We start from the raw sequence: 22,790 nt of genomic DNA on the forward strand, positions 1-22,790 counted from the left end.
CCCAAAGCACACCCTCCCCCCACCCTCCTATTTCAGAGTAGTAATCAATCAATCAATGACTTCTTACTGGTCTCAGATTTTCCACAGTTCCCTTCTAGAAGGTCCTCATAGCATCTAGAGGGATTTTAGGAGCTCTAAGGATCATAGGCTCCTTAACCAGGGTCAAGTTCATGTCCGCCACTGAGTCAATCTGGCTTCTAAAACACAAGGTCACTCAGAGTCAGACATAGTAGCTTTCATTCAGTCCAAAGAGGGACTTGAGTCCATTCTTAGTTAACTCTTGCAGACCAGATTCCCTAAACTCAGAGATCCACCTGCCTCTGCCTCCTGAGTTCTGGGATCAAAGGTGTGAGCTGCCAGGCAGAGCCCAGTGCTTGCTTTTTATTCACACGCTTCACTAACTCCTCCTCCTCCCCCCCCCCTTCTCCTTCTTCTTTTGGAACTCACTCTGCAAACCAGGCTGTCCTCAAATTCACAGAGATCTACCTTCTTCTGCCCCACAAGTGCTAGGAATTAAAGAAGGTGCCACTATGCCTGGCTTCTGGGTCATTTTCAAAAAAATTCTTGTGTATGAATAAATATGCATTGTGTGACGGTGCACATGCTTGCATATGGGCAGAGTTCAGAGTTCATGTTACTGGAATTCCATGTATTTGGGGGGAATACTCAGGTTATTAAGTCATGCTAGAATCTAAATTCTGGTCCTCAGGATTGTGCAGCAATCATTCAACCTCTGAGTCACCACTTCAGCCCTAAACATCATCGTTTCTCTAGAACCATCTATATTCATGTGAAACTCTGAGACCTATCTTAATAATGGTACTCAGATCTGGTCACTTTACCCTCAAGTCTGTCAACATGTCTTGCCAGAAGATAGTGGCTTTCTCATGGAAGCCCGAAGCCAACCAGCACCACATTCTACAACTATCTTCTCTGCTAGTCTTAAAAAGGCAGACCTATGCTACAACAGGCTCAGGAAACACTTGTCCAGTAACTACATGACTGCTGGGCTCACTAGAATGTTAGCTCCTAAGGGTGCTCAATTAATACCCCTTCTCTCAGAAATGTGGGGACCAGAAAGGCGTCTGGGCTGAAAGAACTTGGTGAGCAGCCCCATCCCAAGGGCAGCAGAGCAAGGGCCCAGAGCTTCTCCCTCACCCGTGCGGCGCAGAGCCAAGGCTGTGGTTCACAGAGTCACAGACACCATTTATTACTGAACTGCACTTTCACCTTCACACAAACTATTTCAAAGAGCTGGAAAAAGTGTAGGGTGAGGGGAGGAGAGGGACAGGTGCCCCTCAGAAGCCACGACCCTCAGTGGGCTTCCCCAGGCAGGGCAGGGAGGGAGGGAGCGTCAGGCTGTCAGTCTCTGGGCACCAGCTCTCCACGGGCACGCGCACAGCAAGCCAGCAGCTCCTCACATAAATACAGACACGCTTAACAAAAATAGTATATCATCTTCACAAGGAATAAAAACTAGTCTCGGATATGTACAGCAGAGAGCCCGGGGTGGCCAGAGCTGAGCTGGGACCCACAGGGATGACAGGCCAAGGGTGGAGCAGAGGAGAGGCCTGAAGGGCTCCTGGCCAGGGCATTCTGACCTTGGCAGCCCTGCTGCAGACAGGTGGGGACAGGGCACAGACAGGCCCTTGCAGTCCTCCTCACCTGTGCACCAGGCTCTTCTTCCTGTCCTTCCTGCCTGAGGTAGGGAAGCCCCCAGGGCTCCCACAGCTGCGCTGTAAGCTTCCTCTCACTTCTGGGCTAAGGCCAGAGTCCCTGGACCCTGTGGCCAGCACCCAAGGCAAAGATGCCACAGGCTGATCTTGCAGAAGTGAGGCAGCTGAAGTCATTAACAGCTCTGGGGCACCTAGCGTGGGCCCAGTTGGTCCCTCAGTCATGGTCACCATGGAGCCGGGGGAGGGGTGGAGAAGGATCTGGGGTGGTGCTAAGCCGCAAGAGCCGCTCAGGCTCTAGCAGGGCGGACTTTCGGCAGCTCCGTCCTCCTCCTGGGCGGGGCTGGACTAGCCAGAGGCCTCAGGAGAACATTCAGACCAGGAGTGGGGGCTTGGCCAGGCCGCAGGTGGGGAGGAGGTCCTTGCCTCTATCCCAAGCAGCCTGAATTTTTAGTTAGTCAAAAGGGCTAAAAGCACCTCACTCAATGGCTCTCGGGGGTGGAGATGGGAAGGAGAAGGAGCCCCAGGGACACAGCAGGATGGGAAATGATCAATTCTGAGGCCACACACATCAAAACCAAGGCAATCTAGTCTCTGGGGGAAGAGGTTTAGAGAGCTCTCCAGCTCCCTGCCAGAAAAGCATTCCCGAGAGGCTCACGGGTAATCAGGGTCCCACCAACAAGGCAGGCTCTCCTCCCTCTAGCACACCCCTTCCCATTCCTGCCAGCCTCCAAGGAGCTGATCTGAGGAAAAACCTTGTGAGTTTTGAGGCCAAGGGAACTGAGATGTGGGGGGAAGGTGGCTTTCACAGAAGCGTGGTAGATTCTAGAAAGCTAACTGCAGGGGACTCCGTCTAGGCCCAACCCTATAATAGGGGAAGGGGCGTGAGTTGCATGTAGTGGTTCTCCTGGTAGCAATGGTGGCTGAAGAGAGAGTTGTGGTGGGGGCAAGGTGGGAGGTGAGAGGTGAGTGGACGGTCAGTGTCTGGTCACTTCCGACTGAAGAGTGAGCCCAGCAGAACCACACCAGCCACAGTCATGCCCGTCAGGAACCAGCGGTTGAAACGCTCCTGGCCTTTCCGGCTCTCGGCTGCTGCATTGTTCCCGTAGAGATCCACAAAAGTGTCCTGTAGGAACAGAGAAGGAAAGATAAACACTGTGTGAATCTTTGCACAGAATGGGCAGAGAAAGGGACATCTCCAGGCCTTGGTGAGTTGAAAAGCCATAGCACTAGTGCTCACTATGGCCACTGAAAAGGTTAAAGGTTGTCCTCCTTAACTCCATCAGGGGAAGACCAACCTAGCCTGAGAAGACAGGTGCAGAGAGAGTGTATTTTTCCTTCAGAAGCTACAGACAGCTTGGAGGGAACAGCATCAGGGACTATTACGAGACAGGGAGTGCAGGGGGTGGGACAAGGCACATGGGCACTAGAGGCTGAGTGGAGGCCAAGAGGAATGTCAGGCTCTGGCTTGCTAGACTACAGGGAGGTGAGGTTCTCAGAGCAATTTTGCCGGGACACTCACTTAGTGGTCTTGGGACTTTCAGACAGAAGATTCTTCTCCCTGTAAAGGGAGCCTCAGCCAGAGCTGGCTGGTAGGTGGGGAGAGCATAGCAGAACACTTAACATGGATATGCCATTTCTGTCCCCACCCCAGCGCTGTCAGTCTAGAACCAGGAGGAGAGCACATGACTCGTGACACAGCCAGCACATGGACATCAACTGTCTCTTCCTCAGGCAGCTGGGGCTGAGAGGCAAAGAACCTGCTTACAGTCACCCTAATGGGTCACTGATACAAACAGGATCGGAACTTGGCACCTGGTCCCTAGAAATGTTTGCTGTATGTCTGTGGAAATGAATGCTGACATTAGAGCCCATGCTATTGCTCCTATGGGGGGGGGGGTCTGCCAGTCTCCATCTGGTCCCAGTTGGCTAAGTGGAGGCCCTGATAAGACTTCCATCTCCAGTGGGCCCCACTTCCCAGTGTACTTGCTCTCTCACTCGGAACACAGCCTGGCCCACTTCTCATCTGCCATCCTTTCACCACCACAACTGCAGAGAAGACTGCTTAAAAACACCGACCAGATTACTGAACACCGCACGCAGTCCTCCACCCTAGCAGCTTCCTCTGTACTTAGTGGGGCATCTTTGCATCCTGGTACCTAGCAGTAGGAAAGCACCAGATCTGAGCAGCTGACTCGAACAGATCAATATTTATGATGCTTTTGAAGAGACAGCAGTGAGCCATGAACTCTTACGGCAAAGCTCCTCCTCATCCACTTAGAGAAAAGAACCAGAAGCAGCAAGCAGATAGGAAGTCATTTCTGAGCATCCAGCTCTCTAAACTCTCCATCTTCCCAAGGTGTCCTCACACCAGAGCTGTCTGCCTCCCTCCCTCCCCACAGCTGCAGTCCAGTGAGTCTCTCTTGTAAAAGTAACTTTGATTCACCGGTTGTAATTGTTGTCTGGGAGGCTTACTGCCTTTGTCTGCTAACCTAGGCCCAGTCCTGGAAGATTCTAGCCTCCATACCGTCTAATCTAGGCCTAGAATGTTTTCATCCTCTGAGACCTGTTGCTGAGTAAGCTCACCCTTTCTTGTTCTTTCTGAACTCTGGCTGGCTGGTTCAACTCAGCTCTTCTGGCTCAAATTCCTCTCCCAGATGACTGATTCAACCTTGGCTTCTGGACTGCTCTGCTTGGCCTCAAACTAACTCTAGCAGCCTCTCCCCCTCTCAACTCTACTGTGCTGCTCTCCAGGAACTCTACTGTACTCTCTCCTTCCTGTACTGTCTCTCCCTTAAGTAGCTACTCTTTTTATCTTCTGAGAGTTGGGCATATCTTAGTCTGTCCAATCCTTACCTGATTTGTCACTTGGTCTGCCACTCAACTAGACTTTTTTTTTTCTTTTTCCTTTTCTTTTTTTCGGAGCTGGGGACCGAACCCAGTCAACTAGACTTTCAAACATGGCTGCCTCCTTCTATGAACTAAAGGTATGCCTGCATTCCAGCTACAGGGATTAAAAGGTGTGTGCCAAGGGCCCTGCCACTCCGTAACTAGAAACAGGTTCAAATATGCTGTAACACTCTCTACCTCTACTCTGGCTCTGTGGTCTTTGTGACCACACTCTCTAAAGCATCCACACCTGTGCCCACCCAACCTTGTTGTAGGTCTTTTTCTCAGCATGCTATCTTCTTTCCTCTCTCACCTCTTTTCCAGAAACAGGGGCTGGCCCTGAATTCTCAATCCTCCTGTTTCAGCCTCCTGAGTATTGGGAACACCAAGGTTACAGTGGCCACACCCATCCCCTCAGCACTTCTCATGGCCACACCACACATTGCTTCACTACAATTTGCCTTCTGTACTAGATATCTCTAGTTGAAGGCTGAGATCCTGTCTTGTGCTTAGAGTAAGGTCTGGCACAGAGAAAGCTCACTACAAGCAGATGGTAAGTTAGATTGGTAGTAACATTCAATCTCCTGGTTTTGCCACCTCTCTTTGCTGCATCATATTCTCTTGTGTCACCCTCTAGGTTTGTTAAGTACACTCTGATCTTCACAACAAAGTGGCCTGATGACACATTTCTGAGTTCATCCCTGGGAAGTTAAGCAACACATGACTACATATGAGGAGAACAAACACACAGCACGTCTGCTAAGCCCTAGGTATTGCTCCATCTTCCAGGAGGGCCCTCAGAAGTAGGTGAGAGTCTCATTTCCCAACAGAGGGAAGACAGCTGACACTTAAGGCTTGGAACACATTAACTAACAGGTAGTAGAACCAGTGCTAGTCTGCAGGGGTAGGGCTGCTGCATGTTATACGTGGCAGGTATGAGGCCCCGAGGTCCATCTTTAGTAAATCAGGTTTCCATCTGTTGGAAAAGGGAAACCTATTGCAATGCCACAGGGTTTTAAGGCAAAGGAACTGTGGCAGCAGAGCTGAGGGGAGTCCAGGACCTGGGCAGAAAGCAGTGGCTGGCTGTGCCTTCTGTTTCGACTACCCTGGTCAGTCTCTATTCCTTTTGGCAAACAAGAAGACTCTTATGAAGAATGAAGATGCAGCATAATTGTTAGAGTGTCTGGCTAGCCTTAGGTCCCTGATACCCTGCATATAATTGGTATGGTGGCGTATGTCTAGAACTCCTGCATGAGGGAGATGGAGGCAAGAAGATCAGAAGCTCAAGGCCATCCTCAGATAAATTCGGAGTTTGAGGCCAGCCAGTTAAGTAGGTCCAGGTAGAACAACAAAAAGGATGAATAGAGTCCTGGGCTGTGGGAAGAAAAGAGGCCACAGCTAGAGAAAGTAGTTTTGGTAATCTCAAGGGGCCACAGGAATCAGGGACATTGGAGTGGTTACCAAGACACAGAGCCTGGCTCCCGCCCTGGAACTTTCCTGAAGTAGAGGGCTGACAGCCACAGGAAATTTTCAGCTTTAGGGCTGGGCTGGAGTAAACAGGCCTTGTCCCCACGAAGGCACAAAGCGTTCACTGTCCAGGAACAGTCATACCAGGGAGGAGGAGACACAGAGAACAAGGCACTGACCACTCCTGTCTGTTCCTAAGCTGCATTCTTGGCCAGGGTGATCTTGCTCAGAGCTCCTTCTCCTGAGGGGAACAGGGCTTTCAAGGGCATACATAGATCCTGGTAGTGGCTTTTGCAGAAAGCTGAGGAGAATGGGGCGTGCTGTTCCCGGGCGGGGGCTGGAGAGGCAGTGGTGTGGGTATATTTAGCCCAGGTTCACACGACATACTTGGAAACAAACAGCCATTTTCTCAGTGGGCGGCTGCTCTGGGTAAATAAACAGCACTGCTGAGCTCTTAGGTCTGGAAAAGCAAAGATAAGCCCCCGCCACTCCTCAGGGCTCCCACTGTTTTTACTACCCAGTGGACAGGGGACTGCAGTCACAGAAACTCCTAAGAAACCCAGGTCTGAGGTCTGCTGGACTCGGCTTGGGCTAAAGTGAAGTGAGAGGAATCCCTTGGAGTTGACTGCTGCCTGGGAGATGTGTGTGGGAGTCTCAGCGTAGCTGGGGACACAATGGCTAATGATCAACACAACAGTCAGAGATCCCACCCAAGCAGAAAAAATTTGGAAGGTTAACCCACAGCAGGTTTGGAGCAGAGCCCAGACTAAGACTCGAGTTTTCCTAACTTTCACTCCAGGAGAAGTCCAGTCTAGGACCCGCGTAAAGGTGTTTCCCTCCAACACTTTCAGTTACATCACTAACGGTCACAAATCAACTACCATGCTTCAAGTCCAGCCCTGGAGACAGGCAGTAGTCATGGCCATACACATCAAGGGGCCTGACATTCTAGTCATCACTCCCTCTTTAAAACTTTCTTCCTCAACCAGTCCACAAGATCCCACTGTGGAGTTCCCTCTTCTTTGCTCACCTCCCAACTCTGCAACTAACTTCTCTCTTGTGTTCCAGGGTCTCTGCACTTTCAGTTACATCACTAATGGTCACAAATCAACTACCATGCTTCAAGTCCAGCCCTGGAGACAGGCAGTAAAGAGGGCTTCTAGATGTTTTAGGTTCTAGTACATTCTTCGAAGTAGTGAGATTACCTTCAAAAGGGCCCTGAGAAAAATTCATAGATATTTTAATTATTTGTGGCTATACATAGTGAAGAAAAAGTGTTTCACCATGCTATTCCAATTTCATGGGAATGGATTTAGCATAAAAAGTATCTAAAGAGATTCTTTTTTCTTTTTAAGATTTATTTATTTTATGTGAGTACACTATCACTGTCTTCAGATACACCAAGAGAAGGCATTGTATTCCTTTACAGATGGTTGTGAACCACCATGTGGTTGCTGGGAATTGAACTCAGGACCTCTGGAAGAGCAGTTCAGAACTCTTAACTGCTGAACCATCAAGAGATTTTTGAGGGAAGGTTTGAAAGAAAAGGGAGGGGGTGGAGTAGAGGCTGGAGAGATGGCTTAGTGGTTAAGAACAATGACTGCTCTTCTAGAGGACCTGAATTTACCATTTCTAGCAGCCACATGGTACCTCACAACCATATGTAAGGTAACTCTAGTTCCAGAGGACCTGATGCTCTCTCTGGCCTCTGTTAATACTACATGTATGTGGTGCACAAACATAAATTCAAAAACAACCATATACATAAAATAATGTAAAAAAAAAAAGGTAGGGGGGAGAAGGAAAAGAAAATCAAGAAGTTAAAATATCACAAAAAAAAACCTCACAGAAAACAAAAAACACATACACACACAAAAAACAAACAAAACAAAACAAAAAAACCAAAAACCAGGTCATTGCACTGATGAGCCTTAGAATCCTATAGTGACATACCTGCTGTGGGAAGAGTCATCAGGAAAGTTGAGGAGGCCCCAATAATGGGCCAGTGGCAGCCACGGGAGGACTAAAATGCCTTAGGTACAAAAGAGCATGCTCCCTGGGCCTTGGATATTGCTTAGTGACAGAGCACTTACCTGGCATACTTTTTCTAAATTTTTTTAAAGATTTTATTTATTATATATAAGTACACTGTCGCTGTCTTCAGACACACCAGAAGAGGACATCGGATCCCATTATAGGTTGTGAGCCACCATGTGGTTGCTGGGATTTGAACTCAGGACCTCTGGAAGAGCAGTCAGTGTTCTTAACCACTGAGCCATCTCTCCAGCCCTTACCTGGCATACTTAATGTCTTCAATTTTACGGGTAGCACCAAGGGGAAAAAAAAAAATCAGGTTCTACCAGAGATTCTAAAGGCACAAAGATCTTGGCATGATGGAGAAGGGAAGCCCCTATCTCTGTGCTGGTCGCCCCTTTCAGTCTTGGGGAGAGTGCAAACAGGACTAAGCCTAAGCCAGACCTTGAAACCCAGCTCACCTAATCAGGTGTAAACTGACTTTTAGACAGACTTCTGCCCAAAGGCAGCTACTGAGTGACTCAACTTCCTCTACGACTAACTAAACACCAAAGACGTCACAGTGACTTGGTGTCTGGAGGGCAGGGGCTCACCAGAGGCTGAGTACAGTCCCAACGTGAATGGACCTCTCTTCCCTTCTCTTCCCTGCATTCATGTGTGATTGTGAGCAGTTATCCATCTCTCTGATGTCTCGTGTCCTCGTTTGTTAATACCTAAAAAGGAGCCTATGTGGCAGCTGCTGAGTACTCAGGACTGAGATCAGAGCCTTGCACATGCTAGACAGGTGCTCTACAGCAGACCCGTATCCACTCAGCACTCTCTCTACTTTCTGTTTAAGAGATGGGGTCTCACTGTGTTGCCCAGATTGGTCTTGAACTTAACCTGTAGCAATGGCTGGTCAGGACCTTGAGATACTCCTGCCTCAGCCTTCCTAATAGCGGGAATTACAGACCTGTGTCACCGGTTCTGGCCCTTTATTGTGTACGTGCCAGCCTGAGCTAAAGCACTTTACCTCTGGTAGCCCATGTTCCCCAACCATCTATGCTCCCATTCACTTGAAAGATGATTCTTTGTCCCGTCTCCTCCACCAGCTTCTCACTTGTTATCTCTAGAGCCTGGCACTGCATTTGGAATGCAGCAGGTGCTATAAAGGACCCTACTGTAGATAAATGAATGAATACTTCTGTTTAATGCTCAGGGCATTTCTTAATAACCTTGCAAATGTTAATGTGCAAGTTCTAGGTCACCCAGGACCCTTGTATAAGTGGTGTTGGGTTTGGAGTTTTTATTCATTCTATGTCCCTTGTGGGGTGTTCAGATTTGACCTTTCTGTAGGTCAGCTCATCAGCTGTCCCCACATACTGCCACTAGGTACCACTGTTGCCCATTTAGGCCTACAGATCTGCAGCAACAATTAAGTTAGGCTCTTCTCAATTTCCAAACAACAGACCTTCTGCTGCCCAGGTAATGGACGATGCTCATGTACCTCTGTGAGGGAAGGGGTAAGTAAATTGGTTCGGAGTCATTAAGAGACCTTGCCAAAGTGGGTGAGGTAGTTTAAGCCCAATGTGTCAGGCAGCGAAATCCATATTCTAGGCCATGGTCAGGGTCTGGATCCTTCAGACCGTAAGGTGGTCTAAAGCTATCAGCCAAATGGACGAGTCCCATCTAGTCAGTTGAGAGGAGCCCCAGGGAGAGGACATGACAAAATCCAGGGAAAGTGAAACCCTTCCCTTGTGGCTTCAGTGAGGAACAAGCGAGCTCCGGTGCCAGACAGTGCTTCCTTCCTCCTGGGTGACTCTGGAAAGCCACCGGCCTGTGCCCACTGCTTCCTTCCTGTTCAGTTATTTCAGGAAAGACGTGGGTGGAGAAGAGGAAGGGGCTCCTCAAAGTGACACCTCGCAAGAAACGGTGGCAGTGTGCCTCTCAGCGGCCCTGGCTCGGTCCTGTATGGGTAGACTGTGAGTCACTTGCAGAGTCACCTCTGCTTCTATCCTCCACAGAGAAGCTGAGAGGCCAGAAGGCCTTGTTAGAAGATCCCTGGGAGGCAGGGGGAAGGGGTGGCACAGAGGCCTTATCTCTCTCTTGGCAAGACCTCAGGCAGTAGCTCAGAAGGAGTGAGGCTTGTGGCTGGGATCCACTTCCCTTGGCATTCCTTGGGGAGCTGTTGACCTGTGTGATGTCAGGGAAATAAGCTCTCTGCACTCTGAGGAGCAGAGGCCTGGATGTGGGCAGATCAGTGGGGTGGGGTGGAAGCAGAGGCAGCCGGCTCTGGAGTGCCCAGCAGTTGTCATTAAGGGTTACAAGTGCTCAGTGACAGCTTCCTAGCTTCCTGGTCTATGTGGCTGAGGCCATGTGAGTTTCAGGGAATCTTTGGGGACATTTTCACATCTTCCTCTAACTCTGTTGGTCATCTGTCAGCCTCTTTTCTCCTTCCCCTTCCCCCACCATTAGTTCTAAGAAGAGGAGCCTGACAGATGTGCTCATTTCTCAGAACAGGAAGCGGCTGTGCAGGGAGGAGATAACACCTCGCTGGGGAATCGAGAAGTATCCGGCAGAGCAAGGGAGGCCTTCCATCTGGCCAGCTTTGAAACAGGCCACTCAGCTGGGCACCAGGAGAGCATCTCAAGCATCTCTGGGGCAGACCTGCTCAACAGAGCTTACAACCACCTGCTCCCAGAGGGTGGGTGACATGACAACCAGTATGCATTAGACCAGAGTCCTGAGTTTAAGAAATCATCCAGATCTCACAACAGCCAAAAGGAGTGCAAGGCATGTTATAGTCCCAGCACTCAATGGAGGCTGAGTCAGGACTGCCCTGAATTTGAGGACAGAATGGTCTATACACAGTGAGCTCCAGGCCAGCCAGGACTGCATGTGACATTCTCAACAACAAAACCAAAGGAAATCCTGAAGAGTAAATGCTGTTTTTACTCTTTATGTCACAGACTGTGACACAGGAGTAAAGAAGCATTGATGTCCCAAGGGTCATGTCACACATTTAAGGTGAAGTTAAATCCTAGCAGCCTGTTTCTAGAGCCCAGCAAACCATTGCTCTGGGCAGTGCAGCATGCTTTGTGAGGCCTCTATTCTCAACTCAGCCCTCTCATCTCAAGCATGGTGACTTTCTATCCACTCTCAAGTAGATGATAACAGCGCTCTAGTCTCCCAGTGTACCAGGCCAGAAGAACACTCAGTCAAGAGTGACCTGTGTGTGACTATGTGTACACACATGCAGGTGCCTGCTGAGGCACGTCTTAGAAATAACAGTTCTATCCACCTCTGCATGAGGCCCCCCAACATCACTATGTCTCTGATGGAGTAAGAGACAGACTGCCATGACCATACAGAGTCTGTCACATGTATATCATCTACATCAATAGGAGGCTACGGTCATTCCACGGCAGTCTCTCCTTTCTGTGTAGAACACTGTACACTGGCTGGAAAACCATTCTTTTAGGGAGAGAGCACTTCTACTTATCCAAAGATCTGGATCTGTTCTTATCTTTGCTGTTCTAGCTGCCAGGGAAGGTGGCTGTGGGCAGAAGCAGCTCTGCCAGGCTTCCTTGGCCTGGGCCGGCCTCCTGTCTGAACGTTTCTTCACATGTAAACCTGAGGTGCTTCCTGCATAAGAACAAGGCTGACTCACTTCCCGCCAAGCTAGGCTGTCAGAGCAGAGTATGCAGGTAGACAGCAAGCCTGGCAAGTACACTAAGATGTTACCTATGAATGGGATAACAATGACCACAATTCCGATTACTACACGGATTCACCACCACTCATGTAAATAATGACACAGTTAACACTGAGGAAATGTTGGGTAAAACCAGTGTTAGATTCATTACTAGCCAAGGCACAGTCTGAGTCTCCTATGACCTGTGAGTGCACGAGCGCAAGCGCGCGTGTGCATGCGTGCGTGCACTTCCTTATCCTCGACAAGGGCCAGGCTGCTTCTCTCCTCACGTGCCATATTTCCTTCCTCAGGTTCGGTGGCTGCTGGTCTTTCAGCCTAGCTTTCTCCTACTCTTAGGCTCACAGGGACTTCCCTCAAGTATGCCTGCCATCTGTTTGCTTGTCCCATTTCCTATGAGTGCTGGTCTCTGGGTCTAGGCTGCTGCTTGGCCCAGAGAAGTAGCATTGGTTCCCTCTTCATTCTCATCTTTCTTGGCAATACCACAAGAAAGCCTTGCAATATCAAGCAACTAGGCAGGAACCTACCATTCTCCAGACACCAAGTCCTCAGAGGCTCATGCAGAATTCTGGGAAGCTGATGTGAAAGTACTAGAGAAGGCATCTCTGAGTACACACCATCAGCCCCAGCACTTAGGAGGCAGAAGCAGGAGATCTCTGAGCTGGAGACCAGTCTAGTCTATATTATAGTGAGTTCAGGCCAGCCAAGATGTATAGTAAGACCATGTCTCAAAGCAAGCAAGCAAGCACACAAATCAACAACCACATTCTGGGGGCCAAATGGCTTTGTAGGTAAAGGTGCTTGTTGCCCATGACTGACAACTTGAGTTTAATCCCCAGAACCTACACTGTGGGAGAGAACCAACTTCCATAAATGCACTGTAGCACCTGGGCCCCCACCAGATAAATACATGTAATAATAACAATAATAATAATAACATCAACCACAATAATAATAATAATAATCATCATCATCATCATCATCATCATCATCATCATCATCATCATCATCATCATCATCATCATCTTCTTCTGGACAACTGGGGTCTGCAGCAGCCTCTCCTGTCTCCTTCCCTCCAGTCATGCCCAGCCTCCCCCCTGGAGGTGCTCCGTCTTGGTTGCTGTGGAAAAATGCTGGGTAGGGTGAGCTTTTCTTCCCAGTCCCATTGCTAGTTTGCTTCAGGAAAGTCTACTCCCCTGTCTGATGTTTCCCTACCTATCAAGTGAAGGAGGGACTAGAGATGGCTTGGCAGTTAAGAGTACTTATTGCTCTTACAGAAAACCCCAGGGCTCAGTGGCCAGCACCCACACCGTGGCTCACAGCAATCCATAACTCCGGTACCGGAGACTCCAAATCCAATGTCCTCCTCTGACCTTCAAGGATACCAGACACACACATAGTGAGTGCACAGACATACATGCAAACAAAACATTCATATACTTAAAAATAAATAAACCTCAAAAACACAAGTCAAAGTGGTCCCGTCACAGGGATCCTGCAAGGGCTACTGGGAAGAAGCAAGTAACGCATTTGGGTCCTTTCAGGGGCATCCATAAGGCTAAGTACCCCATGTGTATAGGTAGAGACCCAACATTCAGGGAGGACTGTTGCTGCAAAAGGGCCTGTCCCTCCTCTACCTAAAAGCCCAATGGCTGTTCCCCATCCTGAGGAATTGAGGGGAAGAGGACAGTGGCTCATCTATGAGTCAGGGCAAGCTTCCAAGTGGTCAGACCTCGCTCAAGCACTGTAGCCTCAACCTTTTCACCCTAGCACTGCCTCCAGCTAGTCCGGACAAGTCCGGGGTATTTTCAGCCACCTTTATCTGATTAGAAATGTTTCGAATTCCACTGGCAGAAGGCAACCAATCTGGAAGATTATGCAATGGGTACAAATCTCTAGAATGCCCTTCCCTTCTGCCCCTCCCCCCCATATGAATGCATCCCATTCTCCAAGTATCTGAAACCTTAGAGGTCTTTGTGGGCCACACCCACCACAGCCCAGGTTCATCGTCCCCTCACCGAGCAGAGCTACAGGCTGCAGACACTCAGAAGTGCCACTCAGAGGTATACTATTCAAGCACTGATACATACGTCACCACGTGAAATCCAGAACAGCTATCCGCTTCGGTATACGGACTCCTAGTCCCCCTCCCAGAAAAGTCTTGTTATATAACCCAGGTTGGAGCTGAAATTTTTTTTTTTTAAAGATTTATTTATTATATATAAGTACACTGTAGCTGTCTTCAGACACACCAGAAGAGGGCATCAGATCTCATTACAGATGGTTGTGAGCCACCATGTGGTTGCTGGGATTTGAACTCAGGACCTCTGGAAGAGCAGTCAGTGCTCTTAACCACTAAGCCATCTCTCCAGCCCTGGAGCTGAAATTTTGTCAGTTGGCCTCGAACACCTATTCCTTCTGCTTCAAGTGCTCAGAGAACAAGCACACAGTAAGTTCTTTTTGCTGCCCCTTTCCACACCCTTAGGCTCAGAAGTTGGAGATGACTTGGAGGAAGAGATACCATACATATGCCCTCTGGTTCCCTCCACATCTCAAGAGACAGTAAAGGAAGGACATATTGACTGTGCTCTGTTCCAACTTGCCTGCCCACCCATCATCCATCTGTACAGGGCCTCTTTGTAAGCGAGGCTGCCTGGAGTTACTAGCAGGAAGGTCCAGACCAGTGGGCCTGTTTATCTCTGGGCTTTCATTTATCCAATCCATACTGCATCAGGTGTTGAACACTGAGGAGCTGCGGACAAAGCAGTGGGCCAGTCAAAGTGCCCTGTGCCTGAGCCCCGAGCTTCCTCTGCCTAGGCCTAACGAATCTCCACAGGGAAGATGCTGAACCATGATTGTGCATGGGCTTTAAACTAGCTAGAGGGGCCAGTTGTGAAACATGACTTTAATCCTAGTACCTAGGCAGAGGTAAGTGGATTTCTGTGAGTTCAAAGCCAGCCTGGTCTACACAGTGAGACACTGTCACAACAAATGAACCAACCAAAACAATAACCAAACCAAGCCAAACAACAATAAAACAAAAACAACACAAAAACCAAACAAACCAAAACCCAAAAAAAACCAGACCTACAAAAAAGCAGTAAGTAGAGATGATTCACAGGGGCAGCCTTGTGGCCAAGCTTTGCCCCCAGAATGCAGCTAAAGAAAGAAGTAGTCTCAGGGAAGGTGTGGCTAGGCAGAGCAGCAGAGCCTGCTTCAGGCCAGAAAAGCCATCCCAGTGCCAGGCAGAGCTGGCAGTGCTATGGAGAACAAAGGCCAGAGTGTGCCAGGCTTGAGGGGCCTAGTGAGGCAGCATCGTGGGGGACGGGCACGCACAAACGTGTAGGTGAGGTCCATGGAGATCAGACAGCTGAGAGCAGAAATGAAAACAGGCTGGGTCCCAAAGGGCAGCAGCTTCAGCTCTGTAAACACCAGACAAGCGGAGGAGGGTTCAGGTGCAGGTCTGGGGACCCAGCTGAGCTCAGCAGGAGGATGGGACCTCCCCAGTCTTCCCCATCAGTGATGATGACACTAAGCTGAACAGAAGCCACAGACACGCCTGGGCAGAGCCATCTTCTCAGGCCCCACATTCCAGATGGTCTTTTCCGACCCTCTGCTTGATCCAGCCAGCCCCGCCCACAAGCTCTTGAAGATCCTACCGTCTAGAGGGGGCATTCCCTTCCCTACCCGATGGGTCTCTGAGAACATGATGGCTGCAGGTGCAGGGGCAAAGTCAGAGTTGCTATAACTGCCAGGCCAGCAGTGCCTGACCTACATCTCCATGCTTGGTTGCATGAAAGAAAATACCAGGGCTTTCCGTTAGTGCTCACTAGATGCAGCTGGTTCAGGGAAGCCTGAACCTTTTGAAGGCCGGTTTAGAGTAGGGCAAGATGGCTGGCCTCCAATGTATGCTCTGGCTTTGGGGGAACTCTATAGATTTCGGAAATTAGAATCTTCCTTCTACCAAGGTCCCCCACTAAAGTGTTCTTCTTTTTCTAATATATTATTCTTATTATTCTTATTAAGAAAACACCACACGGTCCCCAGCTCCAAGAAAAAAGAACCAAAAAAAAAAAAAAAAAAAAAAAAAAAAAAAAGAACCAAAAGAAGAGACAGAAGCTCATCTCTCGGCTCCACTAGCTTCTGCCAAGCAGGGTCTTCCATAGTCTCCTCTGACTGTGGTTGTAGAGTTCAGGGGTTGGGGATTTAGCTCAGTGGTAGAGCGCTTGCCTAGGAAGCGCAAAGCCCTGGGTTCGGTCCCCAGCTCCCAAAAAAAAAAAAAAAACACACACACACACACACACACACACACACACACACACACACACACACACACACACACACACACACACAGAGAGAGAGAGAGAGAGTGTGTGTTAGTTAGAGTTAGATTAGCTCATTGCTTTTCTTATAGACCACTGGCACTTAAAGAAGGCTTTAGTTGTTCGGAAGAGGGGCACAACAACAACAAACCCACACACAGAGAAAGGAACAAACAAACAAACCTCAACAATTTAACAGTTCTGGCCAGGAGTGGCAACGTACACCCGTAACCCCAGCACCTGGAAGGTGGAGGCAGAAGACAGAGAGAAGCTGAAAGTCATTCTCAGCTACACAGCAAATCAGAAGCCAGCCAGCCAGGACTGGGTAAGACTCTGGTTTGTGTAAGGACCTGGTCAAGAGACATGGTTTTCCTCTGTTCTAGAATGGTATCCCCAGCCACCATCATCTCAATTAGGCGGGCTTTACTGACATCCTTACATCAATAGAGCTCTCACTCTGGTTCCAAAGCCCTAGAACCCTTCCCTGGGAATTCTGCTTCCCTTAAGGAAGTGGTGGGACGTAAGGAAAGAGACTGAGGTTTTATGTTAGAAGAAAACATTTGGGCTGGAGAGATGGCTCAGGGGTTAAGAGCACTGACTGCTCTTCCGGATGTCCTGAGTTCAAATCCTAGCAACCACAGGGTGGCTCACAACCATCTGTAATGAGATCTGATACCCTCTTCTAGTGTGTGTGTGTGTGTGTGTGTGTGTGTGTGTGTGTGTGTGTGTTCTTAAAAAAAAGAGGAAAAAAAGAAAAGGAAGAAAATATTCTATCTGGAGCCAATGAACTCATGAATCTTAGAGAAGAATCCACTGCCTCCACTTTACGAAATCAGTATAGTTCCTAGTTGCATTCTAAATAGTTATCCTTACACCCACCAGCATACCGCAGGATAACAACCCTCATCACGGAAACTTCTTTTTGCAGCAGATGGAAACCATTACAGAAAGTCATAGCTGGTGAAAATGTGGAGAACAACTGACCACCGGGGTACATAGCCTCAACACATGCATCCGAAAAACAACCCCACACCTAAGACCTGGGATTCATTGTGGAAGACTGTGTGGAAAGATTTTAAGAGGCAGACGACCAAGAAGTCAGTCTTGAAAGTGTGTCTCCTAGAAACGACAGGGAAGCCATACGCATGATAGCCATGATACCTCAGCAATCTGGCTGCCTAAGTAAGACCTGAACAGTGACAGCACCAACGGACACACAACAACATGGAAGGGAGAAATCCAACCCTAGAAGAAGGACCCTGGGAAGCCATTGCTGAGGGAAGGAAACCTGGTCTTCTCCAGGGAGGTGTCCCCTACTTGGTTATCCAGTATTAAGTGGTCAGCTTTGAAGTCATATTGTTATGTATGCATTACATATATATGTGTAACAAGAAAAAGAAGTCACAAATTCAATAGGGAGTGAGGGCTTGGTGGAAGGAGGAGAGAAATGATATAATTATATTTAAATTTTTTTTTTCTTTTTTTCGGAGTTGGGGACCGAACCCAGGGCCTTGTGCTTGCTAGGCAAGCACTCTACCACTGAGCTAAATCCCCAACCCCAATTATATTTAAATTTAAAAATTGGGGGTTAGGGCTGGAAAGATGGCCCCGTGGTTAAAAGCATTTGCTTCTCTTATGGAAGACCTGGGTTTGGTTCCTAGCACCTGCATGGTTGCTTCTAACTGCCTGTAACTCCAGCTCCAGGGAACCCATGCCTCTTCTGACCTCCACAGGCTCCTCTATGCACATTGTGCACACACATCGCCCATGTGCACAGGCATAAAACTTCCTTAAATTGAAAAAAGTTTTCAACATTGAAAAAATCACCCCTCCATCTTTGTATGTGTGTCAGAGTTCTATCTTGTGGAATTGATTCTCTCCTTCACCCTTTTTTTCTTCCCACATGGAGAGGTTTTAATGGGAGAATGAGGCAAGGGAGAGGGATGAGGGGGGTGAGTCCCCTTCACCTTTATGTGGGCTCCAAAAGCAGAACTCAGGTTGCCACATCTGCATGGCAAGTGCATGCACCTTGGAGGCCATCTTGCTGACTAGAAAGTAAGTCTGAATATCAGCAGTATCTTCCCGTCTGTGGTGCTGAATACTGAATGGCAGGCCTCACTCAGTCTAGGTAAGTTCTCTGCTACTAAGCTATACCTCAGCTCTCAGCACTGGCATTTACTTAGTTACTGTGTGACCCCTGAAGTCCCTTCTCCTCGAGTGGCAGCTATGAGGACTGGATGAAGTCCTCAGTGAATGTACTGTTGCCATTGAGCATGGCCATCATGGACCTCGAGCCTTCTTGGTTCATGTGCAGAAAGTACTGATCATAGCTTTGTTCTCCTGGATGTTTAGTGTGAGACTGCACCCAGTAGAGACGTCCTACTGAGATTAGCTAACTGACTCCTCTGTCAGCTGTATACAACAGACCCATGTCAGTGGGCTGCTGCTAGTGCAGCTCTCAGAGCCCCATTAGAGTGCATGGCCCACCCCATCCAGATTTCTTTTTTTTAATGTCTGTCTGTCTTTTATTCATTTCCTCATTGCCCCAGGAAGGGTCTAGTCCAAAGGTGTGCAGATTGTGGCTATCACCTGTTTTTCTCCATTTTTAAACCAAAGTGCTGAACGAACATTGAAAAGGCCATTTAAGAAGCCCTTGCGCCTGCCTTACTGCCCACCCATGAGCCTGTCATTGGCTCCCCAGTGTTCTCTGCCTGTGCTGCCTCTACCCACCAGCTCACTCACCCTCGAGAATGAGCTGTAATACAGGAACTGGATGGAACTGCATCTGGTCCCCACTTCCTTCTGATGCCAATGAAAAGATGGCCGCTCTTTTCCGCAGGTGCTGGGGTCTTATATGTCTTTAAAATGAACATTTATAGATGAGGAAGTGGAAGGTCACTGAGGTGAATTTACTTGGTCAGGATTCTACAGACACAAAATGAGGAGGTAGTGTTGAAACCCAGATATGTTTGACTGTAGAGCCTGTCAGGAACCAGGCCTAGGGATGTGTCTTCGCTATGGTGGTATCAGCACAGACCATGCACAGCTGATGAGCCACAGGCATCGCTTGGCAGCCCAAGCCTTTGCTGCCTGTCCTAAGCACCTGGGATACAGGGCCAAGAGGACGTGGAAGCTATGGGTCTTCTTCTTTTTTTTTTTTTTGATTTTTTATTTATTCATTTTATATATGACGAGTACACTGTCACTGTCTTCAGACACACCAGAGGAGTGCATCGGATCTCATTACAGATGGTTGTGAGCCACCATGTGGTTGCTGGGATTTGAACTCATGACCTGCGGAAGAGCAGTCAGTGCTCTTAACCGCTGAGCCATCTCTCCAGCCCCCGCTATGGGTCTTCTTTAAAATGTTCAGTATGAGGCAGGGCAGCCTGACAAAAGCCAGGTGCCCATACCAGAAAAAGCATCAAACAATAAGAAAAAGGACATGGGGTAGGAGAGCCGAGGGAAGCCCAGAAGCACAGCAATGGAGAAAAGTGGGTGATGAAAGGCTCGGTGGGTAAAAGAGCATTGGTTGTTCTTCCAGAGAAGCTAGGTTCGATTCCCAGCACTTACATGGAGGTTAACAACCATCTATCCATACAGTCCCAAGGGGTCTCCATCCTCTTCTGGCCTCCCTGAGCAGTTTAGACATACATGGTGCATGGTGCATAGGCAGACAGAAAGCCAGCTCATATGCATAAAATAAATAATAAATCTATGGAAAAAAGAGCAAATGATGGGGTGTTTTGAGTCTAACAGACTAGATTTGGATAGAGTTTTATTGGTATTTATTAGTATTAAACCTTGTAACAGGGCTGGACAGATGGTTCAGCGGTTAAGAGCACTGACTATTCTCCCAGAGGTCCTGAGTTCAATTCCCAGCAACCACATGGTGGCTCACAACCATCTGTAATGGGATCTGATGCCCTCTTCAGGTGTGTCTGAAGGCAGCTACAGTATACTCATATACATAAAATAAATAAATTTTTAAAAAAGACAAACTTGTAACTATTACTTAACTTGGCTCACTCCCCATGTTCTTGTACAGACAATGAGAACAAGAATATAATTTTAGTGGTAGATGGCTTACTTGCCATGTACAAGATCCCAGCACAAATAACAACAAAACACACACCCTTCAAAACAACTTCACATTTCCCACGAAGGGCTACTGTGGAGATTAAAACTGACAGTGCATCTACAGTATCCTGCACACTGCTGGACTCAATACAACAGCAGTATTTACACTGTCATCAGTATAGTAATTATAGATGTGTCACTCCTCCAGACCCTCTGATGGCCAAGAGATGACTTGAAGCTCTCCATAGCAACAAAGTTTGGAATGTAGAAACTGATAGAATCCTAGCTAGGATCTGGAAACTTTCCATGGGGTGGGCTGGCAACTCAGCACAACCACTGCAGGCCACAGAGGACATATCTCCTGGGAACTCTATAGATCCTAGCTGTGAGCTCATGTGTGTTCTCGAGGCCTGACTCGTCATCAATATGAGACTCCATGGCCACATTTTATTATTCCTGATAATATAGAGAGCACACTTTAAAAAGTGCCATGGGTACTGGCCAGGCACTCAAGAGACAGAGGCTGAGATAGGCAGATCTCTGAGTTTGAAGCTAGTCTCGTCTACAAAGCGAGTTACAGGCCTTTAGTGAGACCATCTCAGATAAACAAGGGAACAAATTAACTAATTAATTATGTTTAAAAAATAATACAGACTGAAGGTGCTCTCCTGGTCGCCCAGATCTTTAATCCAGCATTCAGGAGGCCGAGACAGAAGGATGGCTATTGAGTCCAAAGCCACCCTGCTCTACACAGTGAATTCCAGGCCAGCCAACGTTGCATCGTGAGAATTTGTCAACCAATACTTCAGCCACCAAGAAAAAATTTAAAAAGTAGGGATGTTATATGAGAATTTTGGCTCTGTACCACTTACCTAGCTGGGCCAGAGACCCTGGTACACATATTTAACCCTTCTACCTTTAAGTTTTCACAGGTCTCTTGTTGAGTGGTTGAGAAAGGACACATAAAGTACTATGTTGGACATGCAGCAAGTTTCACTTGATACATGAAATGTTATTTTGTATCCCTGTCATCAATGTGCAGTACCAAACAAACCTCCTAGGGAGGATGTGCATGCAGAAGAAAAGATGCTTGCTGCTCCTTTAGAGGATCAGAGCTTTGTTCTCAGCATCTATATCTTACAATCATCTCAGATCTGGCTGTCCTGGAACTCACTGAGTAGACCAGGCTGACCTGGAACTCAGAGATCTGCCTGCTCTGCCTCTCGAGTGCTGGATTTAAAGGAGTGTATACCAACAAATCTACTTGTAGTGATTTATTTCCAAGGTGTACTATATTCACAGATGGTCTAAGAAACATAGAGGGCTGTCAACTGCGTATCATAATTACTGAAGGTGATGGGGAGTGTCAAGAAGGAAACTGCATACTTGTAATCCTAGTGCTCAGCAAATGGGGACAGGAGCATCACCTGAGCTTGAAGTTTGAGGTCAGCCTGGACAACACGGCAAGACTTCCATCTCCAAACCCAAAACAATACAAAAATTAATAGCAATACTGGCCTATAAATGTTAGCTGTTCTTTCTATTTATACAGGTTAAGACCTTAGCTAGAGGGGTTTGCTTACAGAAATGAAAAGAATTCTCTAAGTAACAAAGCCAAAACAGAGTAACAAAATGAGCTCATCACTGAGGTTCCACAACTATTAATTCAGTGCCAACCTGAGGCCATCTGTTCCTCACCGCACTCTACCCTGTGGTACTGTGAGGCAAATTCCGGACACACTCAGTATGCCTTTCTGATGGACAGACAGACAGAGTGTTCCAGATTTATTAAAGACTTAACTGTGGAGAATGAAGCTTTGAAACTTATACAAGAGGGCTGTCAAGGAGGCTGTGAAGTGAAGCCACTTTGGGCCAAGCCTGATGACCTGACTAGGATTCATGTGGTGAGAAGAAAGAACAGATTACTGAACTTTGTCCTCTGACCTGAACATGTGCACATAACACACAGACACATCCATAAAATAAACCAATTTAATTAAAAAGTTAAATATTTTAGAAGAATATATTGACAATGTCTTTAGGGATCACAAGAGAAGAAAGGGAAACTATTAAAATGTTATAAATCACAAAAGATTCAATTCCAATAAAATGCTGAATGTCTAAGAACACTTACTACTCTTGTGGAGAGGACCTAAATTCTGTTGCCAGCCCTTACATTAGGTGGCTCAGAGCTACTATAACTTCAGCTCTAGGAGACCTGAAACCTCTGGCCTCTGGGGGCACCAGTGCTCTAATATAAATACCACACACAGACACATAAACATACACATTAACTAAAAATAAATCTGGGGGGCTGGAAGGATGGCTCAGTGGTTAAGAGCATTGACTGCTCTTCTAGAGGTTCTGAGTTCAATTCCCAGCAACCACATGGTGGCTCACAACCATCTGTAATGGGATCTAATGTCCTTTTCTTGTGTGTCTGAAGACATGATAGTGTACTCACATACATAAAATAAAATCATATATATTATATATATACATATACACACACATATATAATATAACATATATAAATATATAAATCAGAAGCTGAGAAATGTTATAACACGAGTAGACAAAATATTCACATTCAGGATAATACAAGGAACCCTATAAATCCTTAAGAAGATGTTG

At 47.6% G+C, this 22,790-nt stretch overlaps 1 protein-coding gene across 2 annotated transcripts in view; it reads right to left on the reverse strand.

The window, feature by feature from the left end:
• Positions 1-1,185: 1,185 nt before the first annotated feature.
• Bcl2l1 (BCL2 like 1) overlaps positions 1,186-22,790 on the reverse strand; it is a 49,716-nt gene continuing 28,111 nt past the window's right edge. For both annotated transcript variants that reach the window (XM_032904451.1, XM_032904450.1), the window contains exon 3: positions 1,186-2,799. In XM_032904451.1, coding sequence (XP_032760342.1) covers positions 2,662-2,799 — 138 coding nt within the window. In that variant the 3' untranslated portion in view covers positions 1,186-2,661. The remainder of the gene's footprint in view (positions 2,800-22,790) is intronic.

Source organism: Rattus rattus, chromosome 5 (assembly GCF_011064425.1).
Source record: "Rattus rattus isolate New Zealand chromosome 5, Rrattus_CSIRO_v1, whole genome shotgun sequence".
Taxonomy (NCBI): Eukaryota; Metazoa; Chordata; class Mammalia; order Rodentia; family Muridae; genus Rattus; species Rattus rattus.